At 40.4% G+C, this 17,653-nt stretch overlaps 1 protein-coding gene across 1 annotated transcript in view; it reads left to right on the top strand.

Moving 5' to 3' along the window:
* The first annotated feature begins 1,537 nt into the window (after positions 1–1,537).
* Positions 1,538–17,653, top strand: part of SEC63 (SEC63 homolog, protein translocation regulator) — an 85,831-nt gene continuing 69,715 nt past the window's right edge. The window contains exon 1 of the mRNA XM_043439023.1: positions 1,538–1,805. Within this exon, the coding sequence (XP_043294958.1) occupies positions 1,682–1,805 (124 nt within the window). The 5' untranslated portion in view covers positions 1,538–1,681. The remainder of the gene's footprint in view (positions 1,806–17,653) is intronic.

Genomic DNA, 17,653 nt, shown 5'->3' with positions numbered 1-17,653 from the left:
GAATACAGAGTATTGATTTTTTGAAATTTTTCATTTCAAAATGGGTAGGTAGGACATTTGAAAGGGAAGAGAGAATGCATGTGCATTTAGTCTGTTATGAAGGAAGTCATCCCGGATTATGATAAATACTATCTTTGAGGACATGAAATAGAAGATGGTACGTGACCAGATTTCTCTTCTACCAATGTAAGGTATATTGAAAGGAACCTAGTGAATAGACTATATAACCTTAAAGTGAGTTTTGAAAATAGTGTCATATTTATCACATTGTTTTCCGATTTTTACTATAACTGCCTTTAATTTTCACAAAAGCTCTGTGAGGTGAGTCGGGTGGACCTTTCCTTTTGGTCCCCTGAGGGGAGATGGAGATGTTGGGCTAGGCCCCCGTCAGGACTGCCCCGGGAACACCGGCTCGTTCGCAGATCAGGGCACCAGCCCTCTCGGCTCCCAGTTTGGCTGACACCAGCTTCTGGGATCTGACAGCCGGCGAACAAAGAGGCTGCAGAGGGCGTCTGCTTCCCCAGCGGTCCCTCCTCCTAGCGCGGATTCCTGCCCACGCTCTGCGCTGGAGTGCCAGTTGCTCTCAGGGAAATGCGACGGTCGGCGACGAGTTGGTAGTCAGGGGCTCTGGCTTTGTGGCGTCAGCGTGATCTGAGTTTGAACCCCCAGACCTTATCTTACTGTGCTTGACTGTAGGCAATCTCTCTGAGCCTCATTTTCCTTCATCTGGAGAGTCGGCATGCTTTGATTTATTCCAAGGGGTTCGCCCACCATAATTTATAGCAATAAAGGTGTGTCGAAGAAAATGCTATGAATATTTTAGCTCTGGGATAGGTCGGTCACCGTCTCTACCAGAATGGGAAATCTCCATCTGCAAAATGGGCGCAACGTAGATTGCGGTCTTTTAAGAGCTAACATGGCTTTGCAAAAGGCCCCTAACAAACCCTTCACCGTCTCTCCCCGCAGCTCCCGCTTTGTCCCCACGCCGCCCTATCCTGAGAGACCCTAGTTTCCCAACTGGAAGAGCCGATCCGGAACTTAAACATTCTTATCAACCAGGGAAATAGAAAAGAGAGAGTGCAGGACAGGGTGACGTAGGGATGGAAGACAGGGGAGGCAAGGAAGACTCAGCTCTGCTTCGAATGGGTGTGACCCCGGTCGCAGGCAGATGAACCCCCCGCGCCCACTGCTCGGCCGGGAAGCCTTGGCTCAGACCCAATAAACTGACCCTCGCGACCTGGAGTGGGACCCTGGGCCAGGAAACGGAAGTGGAGGTGGGGGACGAGAAACTTTAGGGGTAGACGCGGGGCCTTAAGGGAGGGGCTACCAAAGCTCGAGGGGCGGAGCTGAGGCTAAGCGGGCAGGGCTAAGGGCGGGACCTCGCAGAGATCTTCGGCTGCGCGCGCCACGTCTCCTTCAGCGAGCTAGTGGGGGAGAAGCGAGGGGCGGGGGAGGGAAAAGCCGAGCGGGGCGGGAGCTCTCTCTTCTCGCGAGAGCTGGAGACGGCAGCGGCAGTGGCGGCGGCGTGTCCCTGAGAGTAGCGTGGGGGCGGGGAGGAGAGGCGGCGGCGGCGGCGGCGGCGTAGGAGCTACGCCACACGGGGCCGGGGAGCTGGGAGCTGGATTGCAGAGCGGGGTCGTGGCGGCGGCGGTGAGAAGAGGGAGGCGGAGGAGGGGGAGCCATGGCGGGGCAGCAGTTCCAGTACGATGACAGCGGGAACACCTTCTTCTACTTCCTCACCTCCTTCGTGGGGCTCATCGTGATTCCGGCCACATACTACCTCTGGCCCCGAGATCAGAATGCCGGTGAGTCCCGCCGGCAGCTGCCCGTGGACCCGCGCAGGCCCCGCCGGCCCCTCCGGGCCGCGCCGCTTCGGCCCAGCCCAGCCCGCCGCACACGGGGTGATACCGCCCGCGCGGTGGGGCCTCGCTTCCAGGCGCCCGCCGCCCGCGGGGCCCGGGCTCGGTGGTGTTTCCCTGGGTGTCTCTTTGGGCTCCTCCCACCCCCCTCATTGTCCTCCTCAGGAGTTTCGCTATGCACCCTCTCCCCTATTGTTCTGGACGCTCCTTGCAGCCGCGTCCTGCCCCTTTGTCTTCTCTGCCTCGGATTTTATTGGTATTTTTCTTTATGGAGGGAGCAGGATGGGATCGCGAGGATGGGAAGGTGAGAGGAGAGTTGGCAAAGGAAGAAGACAAGCGTGCAGGCTCCACTCTGAGCCTCCAAGCCACGGTCCTCTTTCCCCCACACCCCCGTTTCCCTGTTGCAGCTGTCGTTACAGATGTTTCGGGCACCATCTAAGTTGGGTGGCATGTATAGGACTCCAGCTGAGCTCCCCAACCGCCCCCCCGCCCCCCATCTCCCTATATCTTTCCCTCTTTGCATTTTCATTTGTTCACTCGCACTGTGCGGGTTGGAAGCAATAATGTTTTTCTCCTTAGCAAGAATTAGGCATTTCTCTATTTCCTTATCTTTGGAGTTTCCTGTTTATGGCGGAAAAAACGCAAGTATGAAGGGTTAAGTCTTGTAGGTAGTTCGGTTGTGAGGTGGTTTGTCCATTTTCTTTTATTTCTGAATTTTTTCACTTTGAACGACATCGGTTTAGAACACAGAATTAACTAGATTCTTGTCAAGGCATTTTATGTCTGGGTAATGTTTGGATTCCATTTGTTGCACTCTTGCTAGGACATATGGCAGGTGATATTCTTAAGACTGATAGAACTGCAAGGCCTTAATAGGTTGTTTATGGAGGTTGCTCATGGTGCGTTAACAGTAACAGGTAGGTTTTGAGTATGAACATTTAGGGAAGGTGTTTTGTTTCTCAAGAGCTCTGGTAACTTGAGTAAATAGACTCTCAAGTTGGGTGTGTTGGGGGTCTACGTTATCCAGGTGATACACTGTACTTTGGGGACATTGTTACCCAGTGAAGCATTGAATCAACCCAGATCTTATTATGCTTTAAGACTGATTCAGTGCTTTTGGCTGCTTACTGTTTCACAGGAAAATCAAATAAGCTCAAATATTAAAATATGTTGTATTATTCAGAATTACTGCTACAGATCCACACCCTTTATTCAAAATGCTTGAGGACAGATATACCACAGAATTTTTCAGATTTTAGAAAGATAGTACCTGCCCTAACAGCCATTAAGGGTCTAAAACATCACTAATAAATCAAGCAAATTATTCCAACAGCTCTAATAATCAGGCAAATTATTCCAACAGCAGAATATGACTGGTTTTTAAGTGAGATGAATAAAGATTATAAATAGCCTCCTATTAGTACAAGTCACCAAATTATTTTCCTGCAAACATATGTAGGCATATGATGATTTTGAGTTTCAGAGTTCTTATGGCAATCTTGACTTTTCAGGGGTATCTTCTATGTGAAAGCCTAAAAAGATTTTCTTTACCAGCAGTTATACAACCTTAAAGTTGAGTTTAATCTTTGTTTAGTTTTTTTTAAAAGATAACACTTTTGGGGGCTTTCAGTTTTTAGGTTGACGGTGGTTTCAGTATTGCTGTTTTGGAATCGTTGGGCCCATCAAGAAAGCATGGCGCCATTTCAGGTTTGCAAATCTTGGATTTGAAAAACAGAAGTAGCTTGGTGTTTGCATTGGCATATTTGAGGTGTTAATTGAAGTTACTCTGTTAACATTATCACTGGAATCCCTTTTCTGTTGTTTAGTCCCTAAGTTGCTTCTGACTCTTTTGCGACCCCCATTGACTGTAGCCTGGCAGACTCCTCTGTCCATGGGATTTCGCAGGCAAGAATACTGGAATGAGTTGCCATTTCCTTCTCCAGGGGATCATCCTCACCTAGGGATTGAACCTGTGTCTCCTGCATTGGCAGATGGATTCTTTACTGCTGAGCCACCTGGACAGCCCCATTTTGCCTTTATTTTGTCTAGTCTGTTGGGCTAAGTGCACTTACAATTGATACCCTTTTTAGTAGTTGAAGGATCTTGTTTATCTTACTCTCTTGGTTGTTCGCAAATTGGCTGAATAAGATGACTAAATACTTTTTCTGACCATTATGAAAAAAGTTCTGTTTGAAGTAATAATATGGAGGGTTTGGATTTCCTTAGAATAGTGGTTCTTAGCCCTGACTCCTTGTTAGAATCATTTGGGGGAACGTCTGAAAACACTGAAAACGTCTGACCCATCACCAGGTACTCTGATTTAATTGGTCTGGAGTGAGTGCTGTGTATTGGTTTTTTACAAGGTCCCTCTGTGATTGTAAATTGTAGCTAGGTTGAGTTGCTAAGGTAGGTAGTGGTCTTTAGCTGAATTGTCATTTTGGGAGGTGGCGTATTTCTCTTGATATGGGCACTTTGATAAAAACAAAAAAGTCTCTAATGTCTTTGCCTTTTGGTTTTACCAAGCTAAGAAGCACTTAGAGTAAAATAGTGCTATAAAATAATGTAGTTGAAAGCAGAATATTTTTGTTAAAGTAACTTTAATAGGTTTACAGTGATATTTGACAAGAGAAAATTAATGCTGTAATTATTAGAAATTCAAATAATCCTGAGAGGACTTCTGTTCTTTCCATAGGTTAAGGATTATAGATCATTTGAATTGAGATAAAATATATCATTACTTTTTCCCAAATTTGGGTTTTTTTTTACTCCTTACTTTTCAAAACTAGTTTTGAAACCTGGGTCTGCCAGTTACTGTGTTATCTTAGGCAAGTGATTTAACTTCTTTGTGTTTTAGTGTACTCATTTGTGAAATAGAGACAGTAGTTATGTTCCATAGAATTAAATTAATAAAATAGGTATATATAAAGTGTTTGGAACAGTGTCTGACACATATTGGGGCTGTTAGGGCCTGCTCTTTTTGCTGATTACTTGGACTTTCTGGAACAATTTGATTTGGTACACTCATGTACTCAGATTGTTTGAAAGGATTAATGAAACTCTTTTAAAAAGTTGCATTCCTTTATTCTTTGTTCCTTGCCTTTCAGATATGTACAAGTGATTTAGCTCTCTGACTTGGGAATGTAAGAGTTCGCTTTTAGTGCTTAGTAGTAAAGTGAAAAACTCGGAATTTGAAGTTAGAGGTTTTGGGTTCCTAAGTTTCAGCCTAGTCCCTGATTAGTTGTTTCTGAACTCTCATCTTCATTTTCTAGGGGTAGTAATAATAAACTGCCCTACCTACCAAGAAGTGATGATGAGAAGCAAAGAAACAGATGCATATAAACATGTTTGCTTTAAAACTGAATGCACTGTAGAAATTTGTTCATTTTGCAAGTTACTTATAGAGCATAATGGGCTTCCCTGGTAGCTCAGCAGTAAAGGATCCACCTGCATTGTGGGAGACCTGGGTTTGATCTATGGGTTGGAAAGATCCCCTTGAGGAGGAAATTGCACCCTACTCCAGTAGTCTTGCCAGGAAAATCCCATGGATAGAGGAGCCTGGCGAGCTACAGTCTGTAGGGTTGCAGAGTCGACATGACGAGAGTGACTGAGCACACACACAGAGCATATAAGACTTTGTGCTAGAGGCTGCTTCTTGGTGATAGATCAGGTTTTTAAGGGCTTTTAGCTTTTTTCTTAATAAGTTACATACACTCAATGCAAAAAAGATCAAAGGAACAGAACAAAAATTGCTTGTTATTCTGTCACCCAAAAACAGTTAAAATATTTTGGTGTGGGCATCTCCTTTGAGATGACTTTAGATCTAGTCCCTTTTCTCATCAGGGGAGATCCCACATCCCCTTCCAGTCTGAGACAGATGATTGTAATCCTCATGTCAGGCGCTGCAGCTGTTCATTGAATGTTTACTAGCCTCAAGGATGGGACGTGCTGAATGCACTCACTGTATCACTTTGAGTTAGACTCAAATGTTATCCCAGTTTTATTAATGAGAAAATAGAGCCATAGAAGAGCTCACCAACTTGCTTAAAGCCATATTGCTACTAAGTGGAAGATTGGTTGTTGGACCCAAATTCATCTTATGCCAAAGCTTCTCTTGCTAGCCACTGCGTTGTACTCCCCCTGTAATTGGTATAACACATTATAATAAGTATTAAATGAGAAGTGGAAAGCGCTATGTGCAAGGGAGTATATTTTATGAATGTTCATATTCCACTTAGAACATACAGTCTTCCTAAAATTTTATATTTTGAAAGGGGTATTAGAGATCTGAAAAGTTTGACTCATTTTAAAATCAAGTCATTGTCTTTGTGTTCTCTCCAGACCGAAAGGGTACCAGACATTAGCATAGACACACTTAAGTTCCACACAGTAGAGGAAACCAGCTGAAAACTTGGCAGTACAAATTTAGGTTTTATAAATAAGGTGACAAACATTGGGATTAGTGAATGCATTACATAAATTGTTTTTAGGTAAAGGTCATCTGGCCTTCTTGCTTGATCTTGGAGAACCTGAAAGACAAAGATAGTTTTATTTTCATATCAAATAAAACTTTCAGATGTTCATTCCCTTAATTATACTTTTTGTTCAGAAATTAAAAAGTCCAAACAAATGTATCCAGGCTTCCCAGATGGCTCAGTGTTAAAAGAATCTGCCTGCCAATGCAGGAGATGCAGGTTCAGTCCCTGCATGGGGAAGATGCCCTGGAAAAGGAAATGGTTACCCACTCCAGTATTCTTGCCTGGAAAATCTGATGGACAGAGAAGCCTGGCGGGCTGCAGTCCATGGGGTTGCAAAAGAGATGGACACCACTCAGCAACTAAGCAACAACAGCAACAAATGTATCCATATTGTACTTGGACTTCTTTGAAAAAAAGTTTCCTGTTACCAGACTTTGTTGATAGTAAATATACTTACACCGTCTCACCATCACATTGTTTGTTTGAAAGGCATTATTGTTCATTTTCTTAATAAGTGAAACTGAGTCTCCCTTGAGCCCAGGTTCCTCTGCAGAGTTTATGATTAACCTCTATCCGAAACTATTCCCTTCCTTGTCCTGCACCTATTCTTTTCAAGAGTGAAGAGTATCAAAGGAATGGGGGATTGAAACTAAGCAGGACCCTGCAGGGCCCTCCCAGGTACAAAAGCCCCTTCATGTTCCCCATTTCTTGTTTGTAGAAAAAGACTTCAGTCCTCTGGGCCTTCCTTGAGTTCCATAGAGCAGGCATAGGTAGTTACTTAAGTAGGGAAGTGAGTGAATGCAGAAACAAAGGAAAAGCAGTTGAACAAGAAAAGTAATGACAGTAGTTCATGGGTAAAAAGAGTGCTAGTTCCTCCTCAAGGAATATACAGAACAATCTGAAGGATCTCTTGGAGCTGTTCTTAGGAACTAAGACCTGCATCCCTCAGGTGACTTTGGAAGGTTGATGGTTGAGATCCCTGAAACCACTCTACCTTACTACCAGCCAGTCAGAAGAAAGTCGTGCATCCTGCAACCCCGAAGCCCCCAGATGTTGCCTTTAAAAACGCTTGGAGTTTGGGTTGTGGAGTTTGGGTCTTTTGAGCATGAGCCACCCCTCATCCTCGCTTGGCATCCACAATAAACACTGTAGTGTCCTTCACCACAACTAGCATCAGAAAATTGGCTTTGCTGGTAGGCAGGTGAACCTAAAGTTGGGTCTGGCAACATAAGGTGTTCTTACATTTTGGAATTACATTTGTGTCAGTATGGATGAAGGAATTTTCTCATGTGTATTCCAGATGTTTTTTGCTGTAGATTTTTGCCTGTTTAGTTAAATCTAGTAGTTATTGAATGACCACTCACTGTTTACCTGTATAAAAACAGCTGACAGTACAAAGAGGCATGCAGTGTAAATATAGTCTTTTGTTAAAGTTTATAACCCAGATGGGGTGGGAGAATTAGAATTAGACAAATACAAATTATTATTAATATATCCAAAACACAACAAAGAAAATGTAGGAAAAGTGAAAACAAGTGCTATGGAAGTTAGCTGGATAAAGTATTTGCATCTAATTGGTGGTGGTGGTTGTCAGTATCTAGAGGTAAGGAAAGTCTCTTTAGAGTTAGGTTGATTTTGACTGGACTATTAAAGGATGAGGGCTTTCCTCAGCCACCTTTCCCTGGTGGCTCAGTGGTAAAGAACCCTCCTGCCAGTGCAAAAGACGCATGTTTGGATCCCTGCACTGGGAAGAACCTCTGGAGAAGGAAATGGCAACCTACTTCAGTATTCTTGCCTGGGAAATCCCATGGACAGAGGAACCTGGCGGGCTACAGTCCGTGGGGTCACAAAACAAAAGAGATTTGTAGTTTTACTGTTTTAAGTGTACAGTTCAGCAGCATTGATTAGGTTCACAATGCAGTGCAACCATCACCACTGTTTCCAAAATTTTTCATCACCCTAAATAAACTGCTTGTTGAACAATAGCTACTTATTGTCCCTTTCCTTCGGCCCCTGGTAAACTCCATATATATAGACAAAACTATGTAAATTTGCGTATTCTAGATATTTCATATAAGTGGAATCATACAGTATTTGCCTTTTCATGTTCAGCTTATTTCATTTAGCATAATTTTTCTAGATTTATCCATGTTGTAGCATATATCAGAACGTAATTCTTTTTATGGCTGAAGAATATTCTGTTGCATGGATACATCCACATTTTAATTCACTCATCTATTGATGAACACGTAGGTTATTTCTATTCTTTGTCGTGAGTAATGCTGCAGTGAACATTGTATACAGATCTGTGAGTCCTTATTTTCAGTTCTTTTGAGTATATTCCTACGGGTGGAAATCCAGTTGTCCAAGCAGTATTTATTGAAGAGACTGTTCATTTTTCACTGAATGAACACAATGTTTTCAAGAATCATTTGGCTGAAGATGTGAGGGTAGTATCTGTTTTTTCGTGGGATGATTTATTGAACATAGTTTACCAGTGAGGACCTCAGTATTAGAATATTTCTAGGTTGAGACCTTGACTTCTTTTCCATCTGTACCTCTTCCTTTGGTGAGCTCACCCAGTCTCATGACTTTACGTATCATCTATGTGACTCATAAAACTTATATTTCCCAGACTTACATTTCCAGTCTAGAACTCTTCTTGAACTCTCCACATTTCTCTTTGCGTTTCTAATAGAGATCTTAATATGCGAAAAACTGATGTGATTTCTGTCCATTCTCCCAACCTTCCTGACCTATAGTCTTTTCCATTTCAGTTAATCACAACTGTTTCTTCAGCTGTTCCGGCCAGCAGTCTTGGAGCTTCTCTTGCTTATCTCTTTGTCTTATGTGCCGCTTCCAGATGTTAGTGTGTCCTGTGGGCTCTGCTTTCAAATTATATACTGACCATTTCTAATTGCCTTGCTACCAGCCCTGTCCTGCTTCATTGCCTGGATTACTGTTAGCCTCCAAGCTGGTCTTGTTTCCACCCTTGCTCCTTGCAGTCTATTCTTGAAAGTCTATTCTTGAAGCGCAGTGATTCTTTTTTAACTGAAGCTGGCGCATGTCACTCTTGAACTCAGAACCCTTTAAGGCTTTCCCATCTCAATCTCAGTAGAAGCTAAAGTCATAGAGTGGTCTATGAAATCCATCATGAACTTTTGGACTTCATTTCTTGTTTCTTTCTCTCTTGCTCCTTCCGTTCCAGACAGACCAGCTGCTCTGCTCTTATGGCACGTGAGGCATGCTTCTTTTGAACCTTTATGATTATTGCTTCCTGTGCCTGGAATACTTTTTCTCTAGGTAGCCTGTTGTGATCTTCCTCATCTCTATTATGGCTTTGCTCAAACGCCATCTTCTCAGTGTTGCCTTCTTTGAGCACCTTATTTAAAATTAAGTTTCTTTCTGCCTGCAAAAAACCTCTTCCTTTTTCTGTTTTATTTCTCTTCACAGCACTTATCATCTTCTAATATACTATAAAGTTTATTTAATTTTTTTTACTGATGTCTCCTGAACTGGAATGTATGGTCTGTGAGAACTGGGACTTTTATATTGTTTTTTGATGTGTCCTCAGTGTCCAGAGAGATCTGGGCACATAGTAGGTACTCACCAATATGTACTTAATAAAGGACATTTAATAATGTTTTCTAGATAAAGGAATTCTGTACATTCTTTACAAATTTATATAGTGCCTATTATATTCTTGGCAGCTGGAAAGGGGAGGGGTGATTATGTATAAGAAAACAATGTCTGCTTCCAGGAGTTGAGTGCAGATTAATAAAAATTGACTTTATTACTGACTGCTGAAGGATGGTGGTGCTGTTCACACAAACTTCTGAAAAAGAATGTATAGTTCTACTTCTTTTTTTTTAGAAAAGAGCTATATAAATGTTAAAAACTTTAAATTTAGTAATTCCACCTCTAGGACAGTGTTCTAAGGATATAGCTCTAAATACAGGACTAGAGAAAGATACTGTGATATTGTGACTTAAAAGAAATATATTTTGGTCATCTGAATGACCACATATGTACTTCTTTTATACATTTATGTATAAGCTCCTCACCCTTTCTCCAAACCCTGCTCTATGCATCTCTTCTATTTGTCTGTTCCTGAGTTGTATCCTTTTATAGTAAACTGGTAATACAGTAAGTAAAATATTTCTCTGTGTTATGTGAGCTGCTTTTGCAAATTAAACCAAAGGAAGAGGTCGTTGGAACCCCCAGTCTATTATCTGGGCTAACGACTGGCATCTAAAGTAGGGGGGCTTGGCGTGTACAGTCTTGGGGGACTGAACCCTCAACCCTACAGTTGGAGTAGATAGTGTCAGAGTTGAGTTGAATTCTTGGATACCCAGCTGGTGTTCCAGGAATTGTTCAATGGAGGTATGGAGACTTTCCCCACCCTCACTTTGGAAATGAGTCTCAAAGAACACCCTGTATGCCCATAATACCAAAAAATTAGAAAGAGTTTATATGTCTAATTATATAGGATGGTAGGTATATTATGGTGTCTTAATTCATTTGGCTATTAGTAGTCATTAAATATTTACAAATTTCTAAACATGGAGATATTTAGAAATTAAAAAATTAAAACTTTAGCTTTATGTGGTTGTATCTGTCCATTTGGACCTTGGCACATCATACAGTGCTTTCCTTAAATTAGCCTTTATATGTCCTATTTGTTCTGCTGTCTGAGAAACTCTCACTTGGGCATCTGCTGCACTGGGAATAGTAGTAGATGTCATGTTTACTGCCGAAAAGAGGGTTTTGAGGGTCCTTGAGAGTCCTGATTGAGGCAGCCCCATAGCCCTTCAATTGAGGGAAGCATATTGTCCCTAGAAATTAGTTGCTGGAATTACCTTGTTCACAGAGGAATCTTCCCTGAGTATGTACCATCCACCTTGCCAACTTTCCTTTCTTCCTGCTTCGCAGATGTTCTCCTGAAGAGGACTACAAAGGAAATGTATTAAAATGTTGTTAGTGATTATTATCTGGAGGTTGGAATGGTGAATGTTTTCTTCCTTCTGCTCTTATGTATATGCCGAATTTACTATATGGATTTATATTAATGTCTAAAGGTTTATTTAAAGAATCTCTGGATAGATTGGCTATGATCTTGAGGAAGACATTTTCAGTACCTCTTATGTCTACAGGCCCTTTCAGCTCAGTGAATTCTTTTTACTTTGGGGTATGTAGTGTTTAAGGTTCCAGTGGGATGTACATCCTTGTGTTTTAAGTTGCTTTTTTTTTTTTTTAAAGCTATTATATCTTTAACAGTATTTGAGTTTCTCTATTTCTTTTTCTCTTAGTTTGTCTTAGAAGTAACCTTTGACTTGGGCTGTGGATTATCACTTTAGATAAAGGTGAAAAGAAAATTAGAGTGCTAATAGAGGATTGGATGAAGAGTAAAGCAGCTAACAGGGTAACTGTATTGTTGGCTGATGACATGGCAGGGCAGAGAGCACCCTTTGGTAGGATCTTGGGTCATGCTGAGGAGAGCACGCTAAGGAGACATAGCATCCTTCTCAGAGGCACTTGGAGCACACTGTAGTTTGTTTAGATTTCACCTTAGTCCAGTTTAAGAAATGTAACTGAATCATCTCTGCAATTGAAACCTCCCATCTTTCCTTAGCATTATCTTCTGGTTTAGAGACAAATGGCTTATAAAAACGCCTGTGTCCTACAGATACGAAGGATGGATGTTTGTTTTTCCTTTGAATCTTGACACTTCTATAGCAAATTGAACTAAAACAAACAAAAGAAGAACTGATTTACCATCGTCCCCTGCCTCCAATTTATGTGCTACCTTGCCTTGTCCCACACTCTTTAATACTGAAGTCCTTGCAGTTTTATTTGTAGTACTTTTTTTTTTGGTCTGTAAACTTCTGTTTCACCAGACGTTTTACTAGAGGATCACCTCATCAGTTGTTTTTAGCTACTCCTTGTTTTTAAATTTTTTTGACATTTTCTGCTTAGGAAGTATAGTCGGTTCTGGTTAAATTAATGAGAATAGGGACACAGTATATTTTAGCTGCTTTTGAGAATTGTCAAGGCAATCTTAACTATTCTTTGATTAGGAAAGACAGTTAAAATGATTAAGTGCACAGGTCTATGAATTTAAACCTGGGCATAAGTCCTGTCTGTATTCTTTAGTGGTTATTTGCGGTTCCTTTGGTAACCATGTGTAACTTCAGGTAAGTTACTTAACCTCTCTGAACCTCAGGTTTTTGTTTTGTTTTGAAATATAATCATACATATTGTTGTTGATTAGGTGCTAAGTCATGTTGGATTCTTTGGGACCCTATGAACTGTAGGCTGCCAGACTCCTCTGTCCATGGCATTTCCCAAGCAAGAACACTGGAGTGGGTTGCCATTTCCTTCTCCAGGGGATCTTCCTGACCCAGGGATCTGAACCTATGACTCCTGCATTGGCAGGCGAGTTCTTTGCCACTGAGCCACCAGGGAAGTCTCATGGGATGTTTACAAGTTGCTTATAAGTGGAAGCATAATACATATTTTAGTTTTAGTAATTTATCAATTTATAATATTTATGTTGCCTTGAATAGCACATACAGACATGCACACACATACAGATAAAAGTAGCGTCAGAAATTTTAACATGTAAAAAAAACTTCTGGATTGTGTTAAACGTCCCTGATGTTCTTTGGCCATGTATGCCAAAGCACTTAGAGGTGAAGTGTCTTGATGTCTTCAGTTTACTCTAAAAAAATGGGGGAGAGAGGGAAAGAAGGAACTAGAGATAAAGCCAGGAGTTGCAAACTATTAATAGTTGGTGAATTTAGGTGAAGGGTATTGTTCATTGTAATATTCTTTCAACTTTTCTGAAGGCTTGAAAATTTTCAACATATGTATTTGGGAAAAATAGTCACAGGGAATAAAACATTAATTTTAAGAAGGATGTGTCAGTAGTATAAGAAATGACTTACTAGGATAAAAATATATTACAATTAGGATAAAATTATGTGGGGGAGGTAGGATGAAGAGCTTGTTCATGAATTTCTGTAAATGGATGATGGTGGGTATGAAATTGCTGTGGTTTTCAGATTTCATTGGTACATCTAAAAGCGATGAAACTGATTTTAAAATGTCAACTTATGTTGGGAATGACATCTTTGGCACCTCTTCAAACGTACAATGAAAATTTTAGATGCCAAATTAGAACTCTACAAGAAGGTACATGATTTTTTAAAATTCTTTTGTAATAAGCAGGCACACAGACCTGAAGATCACATCTGGCTAACATTCTTTTAGCTCTTCAGGTTCTAGGAGTATGGTGCTAAGGGTTCACTCTGTACTACAGACTGGCAGATCATTCTGCAGGACAGATGGATGTGACTGTTTTAATGAAGGCACTGCATAGCTTATGAATCACAATCGTAATAACCTATCCCCAAACCTGGACTATTCCTGTGAACATACAGACTTTATGATTGTTGAGAGCAATCATCATATGCTCTGTTGTTTTCTAAATCACAGAATTATTTTATGACCTTGTAATTTCCCTTTTCTATAAATGTGAATAATTTCCTTAAAAAGTATAAGTTAATGATATTACTTAGGTAGTTTTTCCTGGCCGTGAAACTAGTAATTCTATAAACTAGAAGCTTATAAATGAATTTCTTTTTATTCTAAGTGTCTTTAAAAGAAACCGTCTTGAAGGACTTCACTTTTTTTTCTTTTCCATTATGGTTACAGGGTATCGAATACAGTGCCCTGTGCTATTACAATAGGACCTTGTTGTTTATCCATTCTATGTATAATAGTCTGCATCTGCTGGTCTCAAACTCCCAAGCCGACCCTCCTTGTGGAAAGATTTTACTTTTGATAGTTACTTTGACTTGAGCTCGTATAGAATTTTGGAATGTGTACTGTGAATATTTAGTTGTGCTGGATGCCTCTGTGTTACTGTGTCAGCCAAACCCCGTCCTACTTATTGATTAAATGTTCTCCTAAAAGGTTAGGATGTGAATTTTGGATTGAGAGTAAGAAGACAAGGTGCATGTACACATTGTGTGAGACTTGGGGGCTGAAAACCATGTGTACTTTCTCTTGGACAGAAGCATTGGGAGAATATCATTCCTTTGAATAGATCAAGCCATCTGGTTATTAAAGAGACTTCAGCATGTTCTTGTAACATGTTTCCTTGGTTTTATGCTTAAAATGGGAGACTGTGGAGGCTTAATTTAATGAAATACAGATTTAAAAATCTCCAGTGGTGTTTTCAAAAGTGTCCATAATTTAACTGTGAAAATCAGGAAATTGACATTATTACCATATCATTTTCAGACCTATTCAACTTTTGTCACTTGTCTCAGTGATGTCCTTTTCAGATGATTTGTTTCAGAATCACACATCACGTTTAGTTGACATGTTTCTTTTTTTTTTGAGCTACTATCAATTTTTTTTTCATTTATTTTTATTAGTTGGAGGCTAATTACTTTATAATATTGTAGTGGTTTTTGTCATACATTGACATGAATCAGCCATGGATTTACATGTATTCCCCATCCCGCTCCCCCCTCCCACCTCCCTCTCTACCCGATCCCTCTGGGTCTTCCCAGTGCACCAGGCCCGAGCACTTGTCTCATGAACCCAACCTGGGCTGGTGATCTGTTTCACCATAGATAATATACATGTTTTGATGCTGTTCTCTCGAACATCCACCCTCGCCTTCTCCCACAGTGTCCAAAAGTCTGTTCTGTCATCTGTGTCTCTTTTTTCTGTTTTTGCTTATAGGGTTATCATTACCATCTTTTCTAAATTCCATATATATGTGTTAGTATACTTGTAATGGTCTTTATCTTTCTGGCTTACTTCACTCTGTATAGTGGGCTCCAGTTTCATCCATCTCATTAGACTGATTCAAATGAATTCTTTTTAATGGCTGAGTAATATTCCATGGTGTATATGTACACAGCTTCCTTATCCATTCGTCTGCTGATGGGCATCTAGGTTGCTTCCATGTCCTGGCTATTATAAATAGTGCTGTGATGAACATTGGGGTGCACGTGTCTCTTTCAGATCTGGTTTCCTCAGTGTGTATGCCCAGAAGTGGGATTGCTGGGTCATATGGCAGTTCTATTTCCAGTTTTTTAAGAAATCTCCACACTGTTCTCCATAGCGGCTGTACTAGTTTGCATTCCCACCAACAGTGTAAGAGGGTTCCCTTTTCTCCACACCCTCTCCAGCATTTATTGCTTGTAGACTTTTGGATAGCAGCCATCCTGACTGGCGTGTAATGGTACCTCATTGTGGTTTTGATTTGCATTTCTCTGATAATGAGTGATGTTGAGCATCTTTTCATGTGTTTGTTAGCCATCTGTATGTCTTCTTTGGAGAAATGTCTGTTTAGTTCTTTGGCCCATTTTTTGATTGGGTCATTTATTTTTCTGGAATTGAGCTGCAGGAGTTGCTTGTATATTTTTGAGATTAATCCTTTGTCTGTTTCTTCATTTGCTATTATTTTCTCCCAATCTGAGGCTGTCTTTTCACCTTACTTATAGTTTCTCTTTGTTGTGCAAAAGCTTTTAAGTTTCATTAGGTCCCATTTGTTTATTTTTGCTTTATTTCCATTACTCTGGGAGGTGGGTCATAGAGGATCCTGCTGTGATTCTATGTCGGAGGAGAGTGTTTTTGCCTATGTTCTCCTCTAGGAGTTTTATAGTTTCTGGTCTTACATTTAGATCTTTAATCCATTTTGAGTTTATTTTTGTGTATGGTGTTAGAAAGTGTTCTAGTTTCATTCTTTTACAAGTGGTTGACCAGTTTTCCCAGCACCACTTGTTAAAGAGGTTGTCTTTTTTCCATTGTATATTCTTGCCTCCTTTGTCAAAGATAAGGTGTCCATAGGTTCGTGGATTTATCTCTGGGCTTTCTATTCTGTTCCATTGATCTATATTTCTGTCTTGTGCCAGTACCATACTGTCTTGATGACTGTGGCTTTGTAGTATAGTCTGAAGTCAGGCAGGTTGATTCCTCCAGTTCCATTCTTCTTTCTCAAGATTACTTTGGCTATTCGAGGTTTGCTGAATTTCCATACAAATTGTGAAATTATTTGTTCTAGTTCTGTAAAAAATACCGTTGGTAGCTTGATAGGGATTGCATTGAATCTATAGATTGCTTTGGGGTAGTATAGCCATTTTGACAATATTGATTCTTCCAATCCATGAACACGGTATGTTTCTCCATCTGTTTGTGTCCTCTTTGATTTCTTTCATCAGTGTTTTATAGTTTTCTATGTATAGGTCTTTTGTTTCTTTAGGTAGATATACTCCTAAATATTTTATTCTTTTTGTTGCAATGGTGAATGGTATTGTTTCCTTAATTTCTCTTTCTGTTTTCTCATTGTTAGTATATAGGAATGCAAGGGATTTCTGTGTGTTAATTTTATATCCTGCAACTTTACTATATTCATTGATTAGCTCTAGTAATTTTCTGGTAGAGTCTTTAGGGTTTTCTATGTAGAGGATCATGTCATCTGCAAACAGCAAGAGTTTCACTTCTTTTCCTATCTGGATTCCTTTTACTTCTTTTTCTGCTCCGATTGCTGTGGCCAAAACTTCCAACACTATGTTGAACAGTAGTGGTGAGAGTGGGCACCCTTGTCTTGTTCCTGATTTCAGGGGAAATGCTTTCAATTTTTCACCATTGAGGGTAATGCTTGCTGTGGGTTTGTCATATATAGCTTTTATTATGTTGAGGTGTGTTCCTTCCATGCCTGCTTTCTGGAGAGTTTTATCATAAATGGGTGTTGAATTTTGTCAAAGGCTTTCTCTGCATCTATTGAGATAATCATATGGTTTTTATCTTTCAATTTGTTAATGTGGTGTATTACATTGATTGATTTGCGGATATTAAAGAATCCTTGCATTCCTGGGATAAAGCCCACTTGGTCATGGTGTATGATTTTTTTAATATGTTGTTGGATTCTGTTTGCTAGAATTTTGTTAAGGATTTTTGCATCTATGTTCATCAGTGATATTGGCCTGTAGTTTTCTTTTTTTTGGCATCTTTGTCTGGTTTTGGAATTAGGGTGATGGTGGCCTCATAGAATGAGTTTGGAAGTTTACCTTCATCTGCAATTTTCTGGAAGAGTTTGAGTAAGATAGGTGTTAGCTCTTCTCTAAATTTTTGGTAGAATTCAGCTGTGAAGCCATCTGGTCCTGGGCTTTTGTTTGCTGGAATTTCTGATTACAGTTTCGATTTCCTTGCTTGTGATGGGTCTGTTAAGATCTTGTATTTCTTCCTGGTTCAGTTTTGGAAAGTTACACTTTTCTAAGAATTTGTCCATTTCATCCA

Source organism: Cervus canadensis, chromosome 20, assembly GCF_019320065.1.
Source record: "Cervus canadensis isolate Bull #8, Minnesota chromosome 20, ASM1932006v1, whole genome shotgun sequence".
Lineage (NCBI taxonomy): Eukaryota > Metazoa > Chordata > Mammalia > Artiodactyla > Cervidae > Cervus > Cervus canadensis.
Note: the sequence above shows the minus strand (reverse complement) of the source record. Positions and strands in the feature narration are given on the sequence as shown.